The 20,592-nt window shown below is 56.0% G+C and overlaps 2 protein-coding genes across 13 annotated transcripts; one reads left to right on the top strand and one right to left on the bottom strand.

Annotated features, from left to right (window-relative positions):
* Positions 1 to 3,576: 3,576 nt before the first annotated feature.
* On the top strand, positions 3,577 to 11,976 carry SLC39A13 (solute carrier family 39 member 13). 12 transcript variants are annotated; one of them, XM_043582463.1, is made up of 10 exons: positions 3,577 to 4,158; positions 5,631 to 5,939; positions 7,846 to 7,979; positions 8,259 to 8,398; positions 8,797 to 8,901; positions 9,015 to 9,104; positions 9,850 to 9,900; positions 10,199 to 10,331; positions 10,510 to 10,609; positions 10,737 to 11,976. In XM_043582463.1, the coding sequence occupies exons 1-10, from the start codon at positions 3,602 to 3,604 to the stop codon at positions 10,810 to 10,812; spliced, it is 1,695 nt and encodes a 564-aa protein (XP_043438398.1). In that variant the 5' UTR covers positions 3,577 to 3,601; the 3' UTR covers positions 10,813 to 11,976. The 12 variants fall into 12 exon arrangements, with proteins under 12 accessions (XP_043438398.1, XP_043438399.1, XP_043438400.1 ...); XM_043582464.1 differs by having other exon boundaries at positions 8,274 to 8,398; XM_043582471.1 differs by having other exon boundaries at positions 4,080 to 4,158; positions 7,866 to 7,979.
* Positions 11,977 to 14,167: 2,191 nt separating this feature from the next.
* PSMC3 (proteasome 26S subunit, ATPase 3) lies at positions 14,168 to 20,553 on the bottom strand. Its single transcript, XM_043582476.1, has 12 exons — positions 20,232 to 20,553; positions 19,892 to 19,975; positions 19,187 to 19,312; positions 18,540 to 18,644; positions 18,364 to 18,426; positions 17,962 to 18,099; positions 17,026 to 17,169; positions 16,756 to 16,904; positions 15,845 to 15,941; positions 15,481 to 15,626; positions 14,534 to 14,615; positions 14,168 to 14,354 (listed from the first exon to the last, which is right to left on the bottom strand). The coding sequence occupies exons 1-12, from the start codon at positions 20,304 to 20,306 to the stop codon at positions 14,244 to 14,246; spliced, it is 1,320 nt and encodes a 439-aa protein (XP_043438411.1). The 5' UTR covers positions 20,307 to 20,553; the 3' UTR covers positions 14,168 to 14,243.
* Positions 20,554 to 20,592: the final 39 nt, after the last annotated feature.

A 20,592-nucleotide genomic window follows, 5' to 3' on the forward strand; every position in this document is an offset into this window, starting at 1 on the left:
TATGAAAACAATTGTAAGAATCACTGAACGATGTAAAAGAAAACTTTAGAACAACTTTTATTTTCCTTAGCTTTAAAAAGAGCCAAGGGCCGCCTGGCTGGCTCAGTCGGTGGAGCATGTGACTCGTGATCTCGGGTTGTGAGTTTGAGCCCCACATTGGGTGTAGAGATTACTTAAAAATAAAAGCTTAAAAAAAAAAGAGAGAGAGAGGCACCTGGGTGGCTCAGTCAGTTAAGCGTCTGCCTCTTGATTTCAGCTCAGGTCAGGAGCTCATGGTCTGAGGTGGAGCCCTCTGTGGGGCTCTGCATTGAGTGTGGAGCCTGCTTGGGATTTACTCTCTGCCCCTTCCCTGCTTGCTTGCACGTGCACAATTTCTTTCAAAATAAATAAATAAACATTAAAAAAAAAAAAAAACTTGAAAAGGAAAGATCCTGAAAACCTGATCATCACAAAATTCAGGTTCCCCCAAGAAGGAGACAGGGAGATGGGACGGGGGCGGGAGTGACAAGTAAGCAAATATATCAATAAACACATAAATTAAGTAAAGGAGGGCCTGCAAAGGCCCAGATGGCTGTGCATAATGCAGAAGTATCTGCATTTGTGCTCCTGAAGGGGAAAGGGAGACATTAAAGCCATTTGGACTGACTTTTATTCAGGGTATAGGCAAGAGGTTGTCTTTCTTTCCAGAAGCCCATATGGAATGGGGGGAAAGGCCTGTGCATGCAGGGGACAGGGCTAAAAAAAACCCCTAAAACACACAACACTGAGGGCCTTCAGCCTGGACAGATCCAGAAGGCTTCAGGGAAGGCTTGTAAAAGGGCTGAATTTCAATCAACAGAAATGGCAGAAGGGGAGAAATATGCCAGGCCTGCTGGGGGGTGGGATGGCGATTACAAAGGGGGGTTATAAAGGCAGAGAGACCAGACAGAAAGAAGTGAGGCTTGGCTGCCCAGGAAGGGTTGTGCTATGAAGCTGCTAGTGCCTCGTCTGGCCAGGGCTCAGGATCTGGGGGGTAAAGCACCCCAGAAACTCACTAGGGGGCTGAGGCTGCTCTAAGAAGGGTGACTTGAGAGAGGGTTAAGGTCAGGGGTTCCTGAGGGGCAGATTCAGTTGGGAGAAGCTGAGTCTGAAGCCGCTGTAAGAGTAACAGGCCTCATTTCACAGCTGTACTCACGGGCAAGGAGCTCACCACCCTGAGCCTCAGAAGCCTCTCTACAAGAGATTGCTGCCAGCCTGTGGACCCAAAGAAAGCCCTGAAAAGGAGAAGGCCTCTGGAAGCAAAAAAAAAAAAAAAAAAAAAATGTGCATCAACCCCCACCCTAGAGTGTCTAGCCCTGTGCAGCCAGAGGAGGGGAGGTTGTCAGAACATTGACAATGCCAGACCTTGATGGTCTTGCAGCCCCCACCTTGTCAGCAGGCCCAGGCCCAGAGGCAGTCCTCCCTTCTGGAAATAGAGGGCTGAGACCTTGTTGTTGAAAAGGGCCCCCACTAAAGATACCAAAGCCAGGAACGACGTGTTAAAGTCAGACCCAGTGAGGTCAGAAAAACGGATCTGCAGCCCCCCAGTCAGAGGCCTCCCAGCCACACAAATCTGAGCACTGTCTAGGCCCATCCACCCTGCTAAAATTTTTCTGCCCAGGGCCACGACTCAGGAGGTCGCTGTGGCCTCCAAACTGATTGATAAATGTGTTGCAAAATACTCATCCATCATCTGTGCTCAGCAAGGAGATGGTCCCCACCTTGTGTCTTTAAGTTATCTGTTCATTGCTATAACATTTTCTTTATACCCATATATCCACACATGTAAATAATTATAATACCTAAGCCTTAAAGAGAACTTGTCGTATGCCAGGCATAGTTCTAAATGCTCTGTGTGTATTCCCTCATTTACTCCTGACAACAATCTGACACTTTACAGATGAGGAAACTGAGGCATAGGATGTCAAGTAATTTGCTCCAGGAAGTCTGGTACAAGAATCTGGCTGTCTTAACCATAAAGCTATGAGGTCATCAAATAAATCAATAAATAAGTTGAGATTTTATGTACACATGTATATACATTTGTACATAATTGCATAAATGTGATCATATTCATGTTTTGACGTGCTTTTAAAATTTCCTTTTATATTTTTCCTCCCCACCCATCCATGGAATCCATGTTATCACTCAATGTTTGATCTTCTATATTTTTTATTATTCACAATTATACATAGTCTTCTATATACTGATGCCTATAAATCACATATATTTAGACAGGGTTCCTTTTGTCATTATTTTAAAAGAGCAGATCATATTAAATAAATATTTCTGCATCTTTCTTTTCTCACCTGGAAGCCCCTGGCAGATCTAATTCATTGCTTTTAACAGCACACATCAGTCCACACACCGTCTTTTCACCTGGTCCCCTCTGCTCATGGTCCTCTTCTAGAGCCCCCCAGTGTGCTTCTTTACTCCATTAGGGAGTTTGATGGTGGAAATTCCAGGCTAGGTGAGAAGAAAGGACAGTGAGAAGGCAGCCAGGTGACGTTTCTGGCTGGGTCTTGCCTTACCCTCTTGCTGGGGGCCAGCAGCCCTCAGCCCCCAGAGGCAGGAATGCTAACTTGACTGTCTTATTGTGAAATCATTTGTATATTGTGAAGTGCTTTGCATATGATTAAGTGATTTGCATACGGGGGGGGGGGCGGGTGCATCTTTGACATCCCAGAGCAGCATCCCTGAGCGTCTTCCTCCCTTTGCAAAAAAACCAACCCAGGGCTTCCACTTCAGAACTCGCCTGTGGGCTTGGTGTGGTGAGACAGACACGGGGCTTTCAGAGGAAAGCTGATCCCACCTGGAAGGAGCTGGAGGTCCAAGAAAAGCACACATTGGAGTGTGGTCAACAGGCATCAGGTACAGTATGTGAGTCATGCGCCCTCAGAGCCCCCAGTAGGCGAGAGCAACACAGGACAGTTGAAGGGAACCAGCATGGGTGATGAATGAGGGTCAGAGGTTTGGAGACCCCTACCCTGTCGCAATCTCTGCCCAAGTGGGTATCCACGTGCCCCATCCTGAATATTATACAGTCTTGGCTGATTCCCAGCAAAAGACGCAATGTGGAACCTCCAAGCCAGACTCCCACCTCCCTGGAAGTGAGAGGTGCTGTCACATGCTCTGGGCTCAGGGACACCCAGGGGGAAACCTGGCTCTGCCATCTGTGCCACTGCGTGACCCCGGGGCTAACAGTACCCACCTCAGTGGGGGCAGAATGAGCATTCAGTGAGATAATGCAGATGGAGTGAATGGCACGCAACAGTGTCCAGTAAATTGTAGATATAATAATGCTATTTATTGTTTGCTGCCCTAGTCTGAGGTTAGGCCTACCTTCCTCCAGGTGAGGCAAGCACAAAAGGGAGCTACCCCAGGTTTGGGGTTCCAAGCAACAGTGTCAAGCCACCACGCATTGGACCCCAAAGGGTTACAAGCCCTGGAGACAAAGGCCTGAGGTTCCCAGTGAAAAACCAAAGCATAAAAATAATTCGATGAGTAAGAATAAAATTCCCTCTTCTGAGGTTCCCGAGGCTAGGCCCCTCCCTGCGGCGGGCACTTCCCCTTTCCCTTGTTCATGGAGGAGCCAGGCCGGTTTGACTCACAGCAGGAGCGCCCAAGCCAGGCACCCACCCCGACCCCGGCCGGGCTCCGGGCTCCGGGCTGCGAGGGCTGGCAGCGGAGCGCGCCCTCGTGCGGCCGTGGGCGACACTGCAGCCCGAGAGAGGAAGCGGCGGCCGGAGCCGCAAGCCCAGCCACCCAGCGGCTCGCGGTCCCTGCGGGGCCGCCCTCTCCGCCCCGCCCAGCGGGGGCTGAGCGCCTCGCTCCTGGGGCTCCCACTTCCGCCGGGCCCTCCCCTCCGTCCCCGATCCTCCCGGGCGGAAGTGCGCCTGGGCCTCCCGGGTCCCCCACAGCCGCGAGGCGGAAGCGCGCCTCGACCGCCGCTCCCCTCGACCCTGCGGCGCGCCGCGCGTCGGGTTCCGGACAGGTCCCGTGTGACGTGGCCGCGCTCCGGGGGCGGCTCCGGGCTGGGGGCCGGGCGGCGGACCGGGCGGGGCAGACCCGGGGCGGGGCGCGGCGCCGCAGCTGGATGGCTGGGGCCGCCCGGAGCGCCGCCGCCGCCGCTGCCGCACGGTGAGTGACCGCCCGACCCTCGGGGCCCGCGCCCCGGGCGGGACGCCTCGGCCGATCCCCCCCCCCACCCCGACCCCGGCCCCGCCGCTCCCGGGCAGACCCGGGCCTCTGGCGCAGAGCCCGGGAATTCAACTTCCTAGGGCTTCTCTTCTCCCCTGTCGCCCTGCACGTCGCTGCCCATCGCTCCCTCGCTGCCCATCGCTCCCTCGCTTTCCTCCTCTGTGTCCGTCTCCCAGTCTCTCTGGCTCTCTCACTCCTTTCTCTTGCTTTCTCCTTTCCCTCTGCTCTCTGGCTCTCCGTCCTCCGCTTCCCCTCTGCCCAGACTGTGGTCCCCTCACCTCTGCGTGCCCTGCCTTGGCCTCAAGTCCGGCCCGGCCCAGTCCTGCCTTTGGACCCCGTGGAGCCCAGCGGGTTTCCTCGTCTCTCGTGAGGGCCTGTGGAGGTCCTGGACGCGGGCATCTTTTTCAGCCTCCCACCGCCATCAGGGGATGAGGAAACTGAGGCAGGGACATCGCCAGCTCAAGGTCACGGCCAGATGAGGCAGGGCAGACCGCATTTAAACCTCATGCCTGAGTTTCCAGATTGAACTTCTCTCTTAGTTGACTCACATCCACATCCTGTGATCCAGAGGCTGGGAACCTTCCTGCTGCCCGGTGCCCCAGGTCTCCTGCAATATAAGGAGGGCTCTCCCTGCCCGCTCCCTGCCGGGCACAGTTCACCTGCATCAGCAAGCTCGTGGCCTTCGCAGCCTGTGCGGGAGGCAGTTCTGTTATCCTGCACAGGAGGAAACTGAGGCTCAGGTGCTGCAGGGACTTTGCCTACACTCAAAAAGCCATAGCTGCAGAGCACAAAGTTTAGGGCAGGTCTCCGAAGCGTGTGCCCTGCACAGCTGTGAGGCAGTTCCTAACTGAAGGATCTTTCTCTTCAGCCCTACGTCCTGTCTGTCTCTGTGCCCTGGGGACAGTGGGCTCGTTGCCTAGGGAGAAGCTCTTGACGGTTCTGCCCTGGCTCAGCTGCTCGCTTTCCCCACCTGCGCCTCCCAGTGTCGCCCATCAAGCTAGACAGTGCCAGCCTCAGTCCCCTGGGGCGTCCTCACTGGGGCATGTCCTGGCGGCGGGGCCTCCCCTGGCAGCTAGAGACACCCGACTGGGCTGGGCCTGCCGGTGGCTAAAGGGAGCCCAGCCAGCGCCTCACCCCGTCATTAGGGAAAGTTTAGCCCCAGGCAGACGTGCTGACACACAGTCTGGAGCTGGCTCAGAAGGAAACAATGTGTGGTCCTTGGGAGTGGGGTGTAGAAGAGTAGAGCCCCTTTACTCTGTGAACCCATCACTGGGATCAGAAGCCCTGGGCAAGGCAAGCAGGAGAGTGGATGCCATGGCCGCTTGTAGGGAGGAGGGTTAAGATGCCACGTTTGCTAAGCAGGTGTGCGGCCAAGGGTGGCAGCTCACGTAAGAGGCCTTTGTGTTTTTCAGCACGTGGCATGCCTGGATGTCCCTGCCCTGGCTGTGGCATGGCGGGCCAGAGGCTCCTCTTCTTCACTGCTCTTGTCCTAGAGCTCCTGGGAGGGGCTGGGGGTTCCCAGCAGGCCCTGAGGAGCCGGGGGCCTGCCGCGGCCTGTCGTCTAGACAACAAAGAAAGCGAATCCTGGGGGGCCCTGCTGAGTGGGGAGAGGCTGGACACCTGGATCTGCTCCCTCCTGGGCTCACTCATGGTGGGGCTCAGTGGGGTCTTCCCACTGCTCGTGATTCCCCTGGAGATGGGGACTACGCTGCGCTCAGAAGGTAGGTGACCCTCCTCTGGTGCCCAGGGCAGCCAGCAGCGTGGAAAACATCGCTGCTCTCCCTGGTAGAGTGGGGCCTCACGTCCCAGGTTTCAGTGTGTCTGAGGTGGAGGGCGGGGACACATGTAACTTCTCACTTTGGTCCTGTGAGACCAGGGTGTGCCATGCTCTTTCCTTCGTTCATCCTTTGTTCTGAAAGAATCAAGGTCAGCAGACGTTCACCAAGAAACAGTATAGACACTGGTTGGAAATATGAGTGCCAGGCTGCTTGGGTTCAACCCCTGGCTCTGCCACTTTCCAGCTGGGTGGCATCGGGCAAGTTGCTTGAGGCTCAGTCTCCCAAGCTTAAAAAGGGGCATAATACGGGGCACCTGGGTGGCTCAGTCGGTGAAGCATCCGATTCTTGGTTCCAGCTCAGGTCATGATCTCATGGATCATGGGTTCAAGCCTGCATCGGGCTCTGTGCTGACAGTGTGGAGCCTGCTTGGGATTCTCTCCCTCCCTCTGTCTCTGCCCCTCCTCTGCTCATTCTGTCTCTCTCTCAAAATAAATAAACTTGAAGAAAAGTTTTTAAGAATGGGCGTAATCCTAGTATGTACTTCATAGGTACTGCTGTGAAGATGAAATGAGCTAATATTGGTAAAAGCACTTAGAAGGCTGCCTGGTGCAGGGGAAAGGGCAGCGTGTTCACAGGCCCCGTGCCGGCTACAGGGATGCGGTGCCTTGCCCTTCAGTCTCTGCTCATAGTGCAAAAGACCCTCCTACCAAGGGCCCCTGGGTCGGCCTTACCCAGGTAGCCAGCCTGCCTCTGGGGACGGGATCTGGGAGGCAGGGCACCGGCATGGGCAGAAGCTGCCCTTTTGTGCCAGATACATGTACTGTCCACAAATGACATGTTGTGATGAAAACCAAAGAGACTAGATGGGTAGCTGCTAAAACTAGGTGCCTGCTGCCTCACCCAGGAATGCAACATGCTAGGTCTGGACCAGACTCCTGGAATCTGTTTGAAATGCCTGCTCCAGGGGTTTCTGCCGCTTGCGAGGCTCAGGAGCTGTTCATTCAGCAGATGGTTATGAGCACATCTATGCCCTGCGCCAGGCTGACGGCTGGTGCCGCAGCTGTGAATGGGGCCGATGTGGGGCCCTGCTGTCATGCCTGTGCCCGTGCATCCTCTCAGCCCCTCTTACCGTGTCCCGGTGAGTCAGCATAGGGAGGACTTGGATTATTAGCCCCATTTCACAAATGGGGAAGCACAGGCACAGAGGGGTCCTTTGATCAGGCTGAGGTCACACAGCCTGGAAGCGGCAGCTTTTCCTGGGATTCCACCAGATCACCAAGCTGCCTCTGCCCTCTGGGCCTGTTTCTCTACAAACCAAGAGTTTGGACATAGTCTTCTTAGGGCACTTCCAACTCTGGATGCTGCAAGTCTGCAAAAGTCCCCAAATCTCTGCCACTTTTCCAAGAGTGACCGTGGCTGTGAAAAGAAAAATTCCCACTTGGAGAGCACTTGCTATATGTATTGCAATTTAATTGCCCCAAGATCCCTATCAGATATAATTATCCCCAGTTTACAGATGGGAAAACGAATCCCAGAAGTTACCTGCCCAAGGTCACCAGCTTGTGGGTTGGGGAGCTGGGAACTTTCGGACTCCCAAGCCCAGTCTCCTAACTGTGAAGCACTAGTTAGTGCTCCACAGTCATCCAGCAGGTCGTGATGTATTTCCTGTTGAGCACCCAGCCAGTGCTGGGCCTGGGGGTGGGGGTGGGGGGGTGGGGTCGGTGCTCCAGGAAGGGCAGGAGGCCAAGTCCAGCCTTCTGGAGGCTTGCAGTCTGGTTGGAAAAACATAGCGCCCAGTAAGCTGGGTGGGGCAGAGGTCGGGCCAGCGGTTCTGGTAGATCAGCCCCAGGCCCCGAATCTCTTTTGTAGCTGGGGCCAGACGTCTGAAACAGCTGCTCAGCTTTGCCTTGGGGGGACTTTTGGGCAATGTGTTTCTCCACCTGCTGCCTGAGGCGTGGGCCTACACATGCAGTGCCAGCCCTGGTGAGTGAGGCTGCAGTTGGGCAGGAGGGCAGAGGGAGCTGGTGCCCATGCCTAAGGTTGGCCTAGGCCCTACCTGCTCTGCCAGAATGACTGGGAGAGGGGTTCTGGGCGTCTGGCAGCGAACGTGCCCTGGCCCCGATACCCTGGCCCCTGTGGGAGTCCCTGGGGCCCAGCTTTCCCACCAGCCATTCCTGTCCCCCTTCCCCTGTCACTGCCCCTGACTAGATCCCATTCCAAATGGCCCCCCTTCTGTGGCCCTGGCTTGGCCTGGCCTGTCAGTGCTGCCCCCTGCAGGTGGTGAGGGGCAGAGCCTGCAGCAGCAACAGCAACTGGGACTGTGGGTCATTGCTGGCTTCCTGACCTTTCTGGCATTGGAGAAGATGTTCCTGGACAGCAAGGAGAAGGAGGGGACCAGCCAGGTGAGCTCCACATCCCAGGGTCCGGACAAACTGGCCTCTACTCTGTGGTGGTTGAGGGCCTGCAGGCCCAGGTTCTGAATTGAACCCTGAAAAGTGGGTCTCTTGGCCATTCCCTGGGGGCTCTGGGAGGCTGGGCCAACTGGGAAGATCTGGGGAGTGACGACACTGGCCCTGCTCTGGCTTGTTCTCATAGACTGATGGCGGCAGCCGTGTGGGAGGCACAGGATCAGTTGGGTCTGGGTACACGCGGCTTATTGAGCAGCAGAGAAGTCTAGCTAGACAAAAGGGGCAAGGGTCTCCCTGCCTCTGTTTCTCCATCTCTTGCTCCTTTCCTGCGTCTACCCTGGCCAAGTGGGGGAGCATCTAATGTCACCTCTCCCTCCTTCTCCTGGCCCTAGGCCCCCAGCAAAGACCCTGCCGCTGCTGCCGCGCTCAATGGAGGCCGCTATCTGGCCCAGCCGGCTGCAGAGCCCGGCGTGAGCGCCGTGGTCCGGACCATCAAAGTGAGTGGCCCGCTCGGGGTCCCCTCTCCCTGCAGCTGTTCCTCCCCACAAGTGGCAGGCCCAGCTGAGCCCTGCCCACCCAGGTCAGCCTGGCTTCCTCTCCCCTCATGCAGGTCAGTGGCTATCTCAACCTGCTGGCCAACACCATAGACAACTTCACTCATGGGCTGGCTGTAGCTGCCAGCTTCCTTGTGAGCAAGAAGGTGAGTGGCGGCTGCGACAGTGGGGATCCAGGCATTTCTGGGGGGAATGATGGTGCCTATGTAGACCAGGTGGTTCTACCTCCAAAATAAGCTTCCAGTTTCTGTCCTTCCCGCTCCCTCCACCATCCACACCCCCATCTAAGCCCCAAGGGCTCCTGCATGAGGCTGCCTTCTGTCCCAAGCCAAACACTCCTTTTTGGGATCACATACCTCTGCCAGGCTGCTAGGCTTGGGCCCTGCCTGCTTCTAGATGCTTCTCACCCACTTCTGCACTCTGTCCTCTGAGCTCTGACATTAGTGGTCCGCCTACTCTTGAACTGGCCGAGCTCTTTCCCCGCTCATGGCCTCCACCTCACACTACCCCGTCTGCCTGGAATGTTCTTCCTCCCACTCTTTGAAACACTGGCTCCTTATCCTTCAGGCTCCGACTTAAATGCACTTCCTCAAAGAGGCCTTTGCTGACCCCTCATCTAAATTAGGCCCCTGTCACTTGTGTCTGTGACACCCAGTCCATCTCTTCTCCTGCAGTACTTATCACTGTAATTGTGCAGTTCTTTGTGTGTTCGTTCAGTCCTTGCCTCCTGCTTCGTGAAGGCAGGTTCCTTGTGTGTTGTATTCACTGCTGTATTTCTAGTAGCCAAATGGTGTCCGGCCAGAGCACTCAGCAGAGTAAATATTTGTAGAATGAGTGGACAAGTGGGTGCCTGGCCCTCGGCCCAGAACCCCACAGACTCCTTCCCTGCAGATTGGGCTCCTGACCACCATGGCCATCCTTCTGCACGAGATCCCCCATGAGGTGTGTGCCAGAGGGTCTCCATGGCGGCAGTGGGGACGTGGGGCTTCAGCGAGGGGGTGGGGGTAGGAAGCCCAGCAGTAGCAGCCTTGGGGGCTGGGCTCCGGAGGCCTGGAGCTCTCGGCCCACCAGGCTGCAGCTTCCATCTCAGCTGTGCTCCAGCCTCCTGGAGACTGGGGTCCCAGCCTAGGGGATGTGGGCTTGGCGGGGGGCCCAGCAGCAAGGCCGGTGCAGGGGGCTCGGTGTGCATGTCCGTACCTGACCCCTGGGGCCCAGAGTGATCATCTGGACCTCCCCTCAGGTGGGCGACTTTGCCATCCTGCTCCGGGCCGGCTTTGACCGATGGAGCGCAGCCAAGCTGCAGCTCTCGACGGCACTGGGGGGCCTGCTGGGCGCCTGCTTCGCCATCTGTACGCAGTCCCCCAAGGGAGTAGGTACGGGCATGGTGGGTGGGGGTGGCAGGTGGCGGTCAGTGGAGGGGCCCCAGCCAGAGGGCACAGCTGCCCCGCCCCAGTGTGCAGGCCAGGATCTGCCCGGTCTACCCTGTGGGAGTGGGTGCGGTGCACGTGGCTCCCCTGGGCTCCTAGCCAGTCGGGACTTCTCCCACTGCAGAGGAGACCGTGGCCTGGATCCTGCCCTTCACCTCTGGTGGCTTTCTCTATATCGCCCTGGTGAACGTGCTGCCGGACCTCTTGGAGGAAGATGACCCGTGGTGAGTGACCCTCTCCACCGCCACTCACAGGGTTCGTGGGAGCTCGAGGGGGAAGGGCTTCTGGGCTCCGCCCCTTCATCAGCCAGTGGCCGCCCTCCCCCCTGAGCCCACCCCCCTCTCCCCACAGGCGCTCCCTGCAGCAAGTGCTGCTGCTCTGCACAGGCATCGTGGTGATGGTGCTGTTCTCGCTTTTCGTGGATTGACGGTCCCTGATGCCCCCCACACTGCAATAAGAGACTCGGATTCACTCTGTGACCGTGTGTGAGGCAGAGGGCGAGTGCCTGAGAGAGCACACCTCTGACCAGATGAGAGGATGGTGTGTGTGTGTGTGTGCATGCGTGCGTGTGTGTACACGTACACGTGTGACCAGTTATGTGTGAGACCGACACTGTGATCATGCGCTGGGCCCAGGGCCCGATGCCCGCGGCGGCCCCCAGCCACGCCGTGGTCTTCTCTCCTGACCACCCTGTCACCCTGCACTTCTCACAGTGAGCAGTGAGGACGAGCAGCACTGGTCCCAGGTGGAGGCCTCTCCCCACAAGACTGCAGGGGGAGTGAGAGGCTGCTCCCCAGGGAGCTCAGGGGGCCCAAAGCTGTCTCCTTCTGGGGCCTTGGGGTCCCTGACCTCTGCTCGGGCACCAAGCCCTGGGCAGCCGAGGGGCTGAGGCTGGGGCACCTTCTCTCTGCCGTGTCCGTTGTCCCGGCCCTTCCTTTGCCAGCTCTAAGGCCAAAGAAAGGAGAGGCAGGTGCTTGTGTAGCCCCTCACCCCACTCAGCACTGACAGCCCTACCCAGCCCAGGATGGAGCCTGGCAGATGCTTTCCAAGACCTTTTCCTCGTGGCTGCCAGCCCTAGGCCGGCTCCCGTTCCCCCCGGTGAACGCTCCCTGGCAGCGCCGGCGGCTTTTGCCACCTCCAGCTGCCAAACAGCAGCCTGCGGGGCAGGGAGCAGCCCTGGGCCAGAGAGGCCTCTGAGGCCAGCTCAGGGATGCTCACGCCAGCACAGGATCCAGGCAGAGATCCTGGGGGCAGGAAGAGTGTGCCACAGCTGCCCCCCGGCTCCAGGCCCCTTTTTCCTGTCCCACGTAGGCTGAGGGGGGAGTTGGGGGTGATGAGGGCTCCGCGTTGTCAGCACTCAGGAATGTGCTCTGGGAGAATGCTGAAGCCATAATCCCCAGCTATTTCCCTTGGCTGACACCCAGGTACTCAGCTGGCCCACTCCACAGCCGGGCTCAGCCCTGCTGCTCAACCGTGGACGTTCTGAGAAGCAGCCGTCAAGAGGGTCTGAATGGTTTTACAGCAGTTTTGCTGTGGTTCCGTTTCTATCTGTAAATATTCTATAGATAAGATGCAAATAAATAATTATATATAAACTGGTTGTCTCTCCTCTGCACACCAGAGTCCATGGTCAAGCAGGGCTTTCCCAGGAGTCCCTTGCTCCAGCCAGGTTGGTGGCTGTGTGGGTCCCAGCTCAGCATCTTATCCCTTCTCCCCTCACCTTCAGCTCTTCTGCTTCATGTTCATCTCTGAACTATTACTCTGCAGTGCTTCTTAGAACAGGGTATAGCCTCTCATGCCATCCCTGGCTCGTCGGCTTTTCATCCCAACACTATAAGCCTGGCACTATGCCATTGTAGCCAACGTCATCCCCAAAGGTGGCTGTCCTCGTTTTACAGAGCTAGGGGCTTTTCCCTGGCCTGTTCCTTGAGCAAATTAACTAAAGGGAGGTCCATCCGCACAGTCACCTCCAGCTTTGCTTCCATGGAATTAGAAAAGAAAAACTAGGGGATCCTTACTCGAAACCACACATCCTCACTTCCTCTGAATGTAAGGACAGCATCAGGCACCGGGGGGGTGCTCCTTCCCCTCAGTGCTAGCCCAAGAAAGAAGAGGGGAAATGGAGTCCCCTCTCCTCTCCACACCAAGCAGGACAACCTCCAGTAGCCCGTTGGCTGACAGCAGTGGTGCCTGGGCCATCGTGGAGTCCAGTACGGGGGCTGGGAAGCCCAAATTCGTGGCAACCTCAGCCGGGAGTGCCTGGCTCTGACCCAGTAGCTCTGTCAGCAAAAAGGGAGCTGCCCCACCTGGCTGTGACACATCCAGGGCCTGGGGAGCCCAGGCCTGGAAGCGAATCCAGAGCTGTTTGACCAGCCCCCGTCCTCTCCTCGGCAGCACTGGGGCTCCTACCTGCGGGTGGCAGGTGCACATTCAATCACTGCACTCAGCCTGCCCAGAGGGGCAGCTGGGCCTCATTTATAGATGAAGACGCAGGTGGGGTGGGAGGGGGTGCCTGTGGGTTCACTACAGTGCCACAGGGTGAATGCCGTGACTGGCTAGAAGGGACAGAGAGTGCAGAAGCCAAGTGGCCAAATCCAGGACGGGACAGAAACCAGAAGCTCTCAGAGGCTGTACTGGGAGCACCTCAGGCCGGAGGTAGAAGTCAAGGGGATTGCCACTGGGAGCATCAGCACTCTAGAAGGCAGTGTGGAAGCCTTGGGATGCCAGGGTGAGGAAGCTAGCAGGAAGCCAAGCCCTTCAGATAGGCCAGCTCAGTCAGTAGCCCACTGTGGTAGGCCTCCCCCAACCCCCACCAGGGGAGAGTACAGGGAAAAGGTGCATGTAGGGGCTTTTGCTAGAGGGCAAGAGCTGACAAGAGTTCCGAGGGGCTCTTATTCGGAAAGGCATTCTGGGGCCCAGCAAAACTGCTAAGAGCAGAGCGGAAAGAAGGGCTTTGCTGTCCTGGGTTCCAATCCCAGCTATGCTACCACCTAAGAGCAACCCTGGCCCAGGTGCGTAAACACATCTATGAAATGGGACTATCCCATTGGTGGATGCTAAGATAACTGCATCAAACCACGCACAAGACCTCGGCACGGGACCCAAAACAAGCCCTCAGCGAACCACACCAGGCCAGCTACGATGTGGGGGAGCTGGAAGGTGAGTGAACAGGAGAGGACCAACGAGATCCTAAAGGAAACAGGACAGGGGCCTGATGGGGAGTGGGGCTGACGGCAGAACTGAGGACTGGGGAAGAACACACCAGAACCAGAGGTTAGGTCTAGAAGGACTCTCACTGCTCTTGCTCAAGGTTCATTTTTCAGCAAGAGAAAAATGGGCCAAAAGAGCTAATGGGAACATGTGGAGGAACAGGAGGCTCAGGGGCCAGGAAGCAGGGGAGGACTTTCAAGGAGGAACACCTAGAGCCTGGCTTTACCTGGGAGTAGGGATGAGAGCACCAAAATGTAAAAAATGTAAAAGGGGAAAGGCTGGCTTCTGTTCAGGACCTTTGTCCTGGAGCTGCAAGGCACCAACCTCTAGAGCTGACAGGTGGGGCAGGGAATGGGAACAGGATCTGGAGGGACACAGTGGGGGGTGGGGGGGCCAGAAGACCCCACGCAGCAGGTGTAGCACGAGGCTATCCTTCCCGGAGGGCCTTGCCTCACAACTGGTGTGAGGCCCACGGCGGTCTCGGGTTTCCAGGCAGCAGCACGTGGGGAAGGAGCCTCGAGCACACGCTCCACCGTTCCACCCAGAGCCCGGGAAGGGAAAACAGACAGGTGCCCGGGACCTGAAGCCTTCCTTTATTATGAACTGTAACGAGCGTGAGACCAGGGAGCAGGTGCGGCAGGCAGCCCCCTAGGCGTAGTACTGCAGGTTGGCTTTCTTCTTGGCCTGCACCTCCAGGATGCCCTCCATGTAGTCCTCGTGGGTGAGCTCTGTGGCACCCCTGCGCAGCGCGATCATGCCCTGCACCCAGGACACATAGGCTCTAAGGGTGCCTTCCCACACCCCTGGCCCGGCTCTGAGAGGCCTCAGCCCTCTGAGCCTCTTCCCCCCAGCGGTCTCCACCAGTCAAATGCCCCATCCTGTTCAGGGAAGGGGGCAAGAAGGCTCAAAGTAACCCACTCCCGCACCCCAGCACTCACCGCCTCCACACACACGGCCTTGCACTGGGCCCCATTGAAGTCATCCGTACAGCGGGCCAGCTCCTCATAGTTCACGTCAGGACTGGGTGTGGGGGTGGAGGAGAGATTCCACAGGACTGAGTTACTTATGGCGAGGGGTGGGAGATGTCCTCCCACACTCCCCATCAGGCAGCAAGGCCCACTCGCCTGGTGATGTCGACAAGTCCCTTCCCCAATATGCCTTGTTCTCCTCTCAGTACAAGATACAGGAGGAAAGAGGGTAGGTCAAAGCAGAGACCAGGTTATTTCTGGGGGTCTAGCTTTCTAGAAATCTGAGATTTCTCAGTCCCTGAGATTCCAGGGACTGATTCAGACTGCGGCAGGGGAGCAAGAGGTTGTAGAGACAAAGGATGGTCATCTCCCTCTCTTTCCAGTAGCGTCAGCCCTGCATCAGCACAGCCTTTTTCAGTCTCAGGTGCCAGGAAGTGAATGGCAGGAAGTGAATGGCAGTGCCATTACCCCCAAGTACGAGAGAGGAAAACTCAGGCTTAGACAGATTGTAGCACCTACTAGAGGTCACACAGATCTAAATCCAAGTCCATCTGGCCCCTGGCTGAATTCCCTTGAGCTACTCTGTGCTGTGCTCAAGCTATTCTGAGCTGTGCTTGTCTGCTGGGGCGGGGGAGTCAAGGAAACGGGAGGGCCTCAAGCCTGTGCACCTTCAGATCATGGGGGAGGAGGAGGCAGAGTGACTGTAAGGAGCAGAGCACCCAGAATCAGGGCCTGGACCCCAGCAAGATTCTATCTCAGGCTTCCGGGGAGAAATGGAAGCCAGCACGTGGAATAGTTGTGTGTGAACAGGGAGGGGAGAAGGGGCAGGTAGAGACCTGGGCACACTGTACGAAGGCCACAGAGACCGCTCTGTTGCTCCCCTCAGGTCTCAGCGCCTTGCTCATGCCCTTGCTCACCTGACGTTCATCTTGCGGGAGTGGATCTGCATGATTCTGGCCCGGGCCTCCTCGTTGGGCATCGGAAATTCAATCTTTCGGTCCAGACGGCCTGAGCGGAGAAGTGCGGGGTCCAAGATGTCCACCCTGTTGGTGGCTGCAATTACCTAAGCAAGAGGAGAAGCATCAACTTGAACTGAGGAAGATGGGGCTCCCAGACAGACAACACTCAAGGCCATGACAGGCAGAGAGATAGCCCAGGGTCCAGATCACACATCAAGTGTGTTAAATCTCAATTCTAACTCTAGCTGCACTAGCTATGTGACTGCGAAGGTCCCCTGCCCTCTAAACCCTGTTTTCTTCCATCCATGATGACAATACCCACCTTTACTTGAGTGTTGGGCTGGAACCCGTCCAGTTGGTTCAGAAGCTCCAACATTGTCCTCTGTACCTCCCGGTCTCCAGCCTTCTCACTGTCAAAGCTGGGGCACACAAGAGACCCGAGACACTGGTGAGGCCACAACTCGAGGAGAGCCTTCCCTTCCTCCACCCACTGGAAGCCTAACCCAACCATCCAGGACAGAGAAAGGTCTCACTCAACTGGGGGCCCCCAGCCCAGGACTGGTACAAGGAAGGTGTCAGACACTGGAGAGGCTCCTAGGATCAGCCAGGCTGAGAATAAAACAGTGAGCAAAACTAGCCACTGCCTGGGCTATCCACCAATGAATGTGCCACTGCAAACTGGGCTTATAGCTCAGAAATATGGGATCCAGACTTGGAGCATAAGGGAAAACCCAGGCAGGCATCGTTGAGGAAGTATCCCTCAGCTGAAAACACACCAGGGGAAAAGTACATTCCACAGAGGGAACAGTAAGTGCAAAATCTCTCTCAGCACAGAGCTGGAGCAGGCCTATAAACCCGAAGGATGCTGTGAAGAGGTGGGGGTGGAGGCAGGTCCAGGATGAGGTGGAGAGGAGCAGGGACAGCCACACAGGGGACTGGTTAAGTCCAGCATTTATCCCAAGGAGCAATGCAGGGCCCATGGAGGATTTTAAGTAAGATGTTTGTGTGAGGGATGGGGTGCATGGGAGTGAAGCAAGCAGGTACGAAAGGACCATGCTGGCAGCCGTGAGGAGAATAGATGGTCAGGAGAAAAGCAGCAGGGAAGCCAGTTAGAAGAGAATTCAGGAAGCAAAACTACGAGAGGAGAGCTGCCACTGCTCCAGGGGAAGAATGGGACAGCAAGGGAAACAGGATTTAGAACAATCTCCTTGGAGGCACTCAGCATCCCCCTACCGCTTAGTGCCGATGGCATCCAGCTCATCAATGAAGATAATGGATGGAGCTTTCTCCTTAGCCAGGGCAAAGGCATCGCGGACCAGCTTGGCACCATCCCCAATGAACATCTGCACCAGCTGTGGGCCAGCCAGCTTCAGGAAGGTAGCCTGATGAGGCGGCACGGTGATCCATATCAGGCCAAAGGCACCAAGAGAGGTCCCTCTTGAGTCCCTTTGGTAACGCTTTAGCTTCTGCCCCTTTCTTCCTCATCCCTCCCAAAGCACTCACCTTGGTCTGTGCAGCACAGGCCCGGGCCAGCAGGGTCTTCCCCGTACCTGGAGGTCCATACATCAACACCCCTTTTGGAGGCTGGATCCCCAAGTTCTCAAACTTCTCCTTGTGGTTCATTGGCAGGACAATGGCCTCCACCAGCTGCCAGGAAGAAGTCCTGGGTGAGGAGAGGGAAGCCCTGAGGGCTCCGAGCCTAACACTTAATGACTTCAACCCCAACCTGCAACCCTCCTACTCCTCCTATTCAGAGACATTGCTCTCTTCTTCCCTGCATCAAAAGGATGCAGAATCAGGGTGCCTGGGTGGCTCAGCTCAGTGGCCAACTCTTGAGATCAGGTCATGATCTCATGGTTTGTGAGTTCAAGTTTTTATATATATATAAATTAACTTAAAAAAATAGATGCAGGGGCGCCTGGGTGGCGCAGTCGGTTAAGTGTCCGACTTCAGCCAGGTCACGATCTCGCGGTCCGTGGGTTCGAGCCCCGCGTCGGGCTCTGGGCTGATGGCTCAGAACCTGGAGCCTGTTTCCGATTCTGTGTCTCCCTCTCTCTCTGCCCCTCCCCCGTTCATGCTCTGTCTCTCTCTGTCCCAAAAATAAATAAACGTTGAAAAAAAAAAAAAAAATAGATGCAGAATGCTCACTCCCACCAGGGCTGGCTATGGTCGCTCCAGAAATAGCAGGATATGGTAGAAAGGCACTGGGACAAGAACCAGGAGCCTGAGTTCCAGTCCTGGCTCTGGCCCTAACCTTCCCGTGGCCCTCGACAAGTCATTTAATCTCTCTGGACCTCAGCCTCCTAAACTGTCATAGGGCACCCTCTTACCACCGTAGGATGGAAGACAGGAGGCACACTGGCACTAAGTGCTCTGATCAATGAATCAGAAAAACAAAAGGCTGGCGAGGCTACTAGTGGCAGCCGGTGCCTCCCTCACCTCCTGAATCTGTTTGTCCAGGCCCCCAATGTCACTGTATTGTTCTGTGGGCCTCTCATCCACCTCCATGGCCTTCACCCGTGAGTCATACTCCGTAGGCAGGGTCTCCAGGATCAGATAGGAGTCTTTGTTCACACCCTAGGGACAGAGCACAAAGCCTTCACATTTGTCCCAGCTCAAGGCCTAACTAACTGGCTGGGTGATAGGTGTCTGTAGAGTGAAAAGAAAAAACAGGACTAAGAAAGACAAGAACCGAAGAGCAAGCAGATAAGCTCGGACTCTCTGGGCTGTTCTGCTGAGATTTAGGGCCAACACTGAACTGGGCCTGGGGCAGAGGCTCAGCTAGCCAGTGGGAGAAACCTCACTGGAAAAGTCCTGCCTGGGCTCAGGGACACCACTCACCACCAAGTCTCCGGGCTTTAGCTTTTCAGCATCCACCAACCCAATCACAGGCAGGAAGTATGTCTGTATGAAAAATTCCAGGTGCAGTCTGTTACTGCCCTCAAGAGCACTCCCTAGTCCTGTCCCACATCCACTCCTCACCCTCCTCAGTTCTCCTAGCATTGAGCTGGCCTCACCTGTCGGGTGGAGGTTTTGATCACTGCACATTTACCCTTCCTCTGGGAATCCAGGTCAATATTGGCACCATCCTCCTCTTGGTCATTGGGATCAACATCTAGAAGCTAGGAAGGGAAAAAACTCAGGTCAAGAGGCCCTGCTCAGCCCTTGAACTCCCCAAAGCCCAGTGCTTCTGGGGCCAAGACAATCCACCCCACTCCCGAGACTAGCCACAAGCCCAGCAAAGGTGTGGCTGATAAGCCAGGGGACTGGTAAGATCTGTTTAGGTTCTGTTTCTCTGCACACAGCTCTCTACCTCCTAGTAAAGAGGATACATGTGAGGCTTCTGAGGCCTTTTCAGGTTATATATATATCATATATATATCATATATTATATATATGATATATATATCATATATCATATATACATATCATATACACACACACACGTGTGTGTGTGTGTGTGTGTGTGTGTATGTGTGTGTATGTGTGTGTGTGTGTAGAGCCCCGGAAGTGCACACTAGGGAGGGGGCCTCACGAGGTACAGCTCTAACATGCAAGTTAGGCCTCAAAACTTTCACCCACTTTTTCTCCAACGGCACCATCGCAGGCTGCCTGCCTCCAAGCCCCGCTAACCCTTTCTCTTCCCCTCCACATACACACACACCTCGATGACGTTGGAGACAAGGTACGGCAGGGTCTTGTTCACTTTGATTTTCTCACTGTTCTCTTTGATCTTGTCCTTCATGGCCTGGAGTTCGTGGGTAACTCGCAATACTTCACTCTTCATGATCTGGGATGAGGGCGAGTGGAAGCAAAATGTTCAGCTGTGGCTCAGCTTATCCCTGGAACCCTGTAACTGGTGAAGCCCAGGCTGCCCAAGGGGACCTCCCGCACCCATCCAGTCAGCTCTAAGGCTCTCTGAAAGGTGAACCTGACTGTGTCCACATCCAGCAGAGGTCAAAACAGGCCAGTGTGGAAACTTCCTGAGGCAGTTGTAGCAGAGGAAAAAGAGCAGGGCTCTGAATCAAGCAAATACAGGTTTTAGCTTCTGCTGCTAATTAAGGGCTGGGTACTTCACCACAATAGAAACCTGTTTCCTCGTCTGTAGAATGGGGACTTCCTAAGAGAAAGATTCTCAAGAGGAATAAAGACCTCGTTGGAAAGAGCATTCTGATGATTCCTCCTGTCAGACCTGCCCTCCCACCACCCTGACCCTCTTCGAGTCCCTTCTAAGGCTTAGTTCTTCTTTCTTCATCTGCGGGCCCGAAGTCTTCCTGGCAAGGCCGAGAACAAAGTGAAAGAAGCTGCTGGGATCTCTAGGGTCTGCCCTGCGGGGGGGGCCTCGCTGCCCCTGGGGCTGTGAGCCCACCTTGATCTCACTGTCCAGCAGCCGTGTGCGCTGGATAATCTCTTCTGTGGACATCTTGAGCACCTCCTCCCCGATTCCATCTTGCTGTTAAAAAAAAAAAATTTTTTTTTTTTTTTTTAACTCAGGGCAAGGATTCCGCGTCCTCCGAGCCCACTCACAGCTTCAGCTTCCCAGCCCAGAAAACCAGAATGAAGGAGTCGAGACCCTGGCCCACATCCCAAGCGGCCCTGACCCCAGGACCAGGCTAGATCTTGACTCCCCCAGCCACTTCCTACCCTCCCGCCAAGGGCGTCTTCCCGCCGGCCCCAGCTCCGGGAGCCCCAACCCTCCCAGCGCGCACCTCAGCTTCATCCCACACGGTAGCCATCTTCTCCTGCCGAGTCACTGGACTCTCCAGTTCCGGCAGCAGATTCATGTTCTGAAAGGAGAAGACCGAAGATCGGACTGGACAGGAACTGCGGCGAGAGATTAATACTTTCTTTCTGAAGGCCTGCTTCTGACTAGTGGCGGGCCTCTCTCCCCAAGTCCTGACTCTTAACCGAATTAGGTCCGTCCTCCACGGCCACAGCGAATCTGCTACTCCGATTCAAAAGACAAAACCCGGGCCGCAGGACGCGCCCCTCACTCCCCCTACTGCTCCAGAAACGTTACCGCCCTCGTCCTGTTTAAACCAGGAGCGAGAGGTGGGTGCGCTATTGGTC

This window comes from Prionailurus bengalensis, chromosome D1 (genome assembly GCF_016509475.1).
Source record: "Prionailurus bengalensis isolate Pbe53 chromosome D1, Fcat_Pben_1.1_paternal_pri, whole genome shotgun sequence".
In the NCBI taxonomy this organism is placed as follows: Eukaryota; Metazoa; Chordata; class Mammalia; order Carnivora; family Felidae; genus Prionailurus; species Prionailurus bengalensis.

Coding starts and splice junctions, on each gene's coding strand:
- SLC39A13 (XM_043582463.1), top strand. CDS start 3,602: ATGGAGGAGCCAGGCCGGTTTGACTCACAGCAGGAGCGCCCAAGCCAG. Junction 5,940..7,845: donor GACTACGCTGCGCTCAGAAG/GTAGGTGACCCT, acceptor GATCAGCCCCAG/GCCCCGAATCTCTTTTGTAG. Junction 8,399..8,796: donor AGAAGGAGGGGACCAGCCAG/GTGAGCTCCACA, acceptor TCCTGGCCCTAG/GCCCCCAGCAAAGACCCTGC.
- PSMC3 (XM_043582476.1), bottom strand. CDS start 20,306: ATGAATCTGCTGCCGGAACTGGAGAGTCCAGTGACTCGGCAGGAGAAG. Junction 19,976..20,231: donor CCGTGTGGGATGAAGCTGAG/GTGCGCGCTGGG, acceptor TTTTTTTAACAG/CAAGATGGAATCGGGGAGGA. Junction 15,627..15,844: donor AGCCCAACACTCAAGTAAAG/GTGGGTATTGTC, acceptor CCTCTTGCTTAG/GTAATTGCAGCCACCAACAG.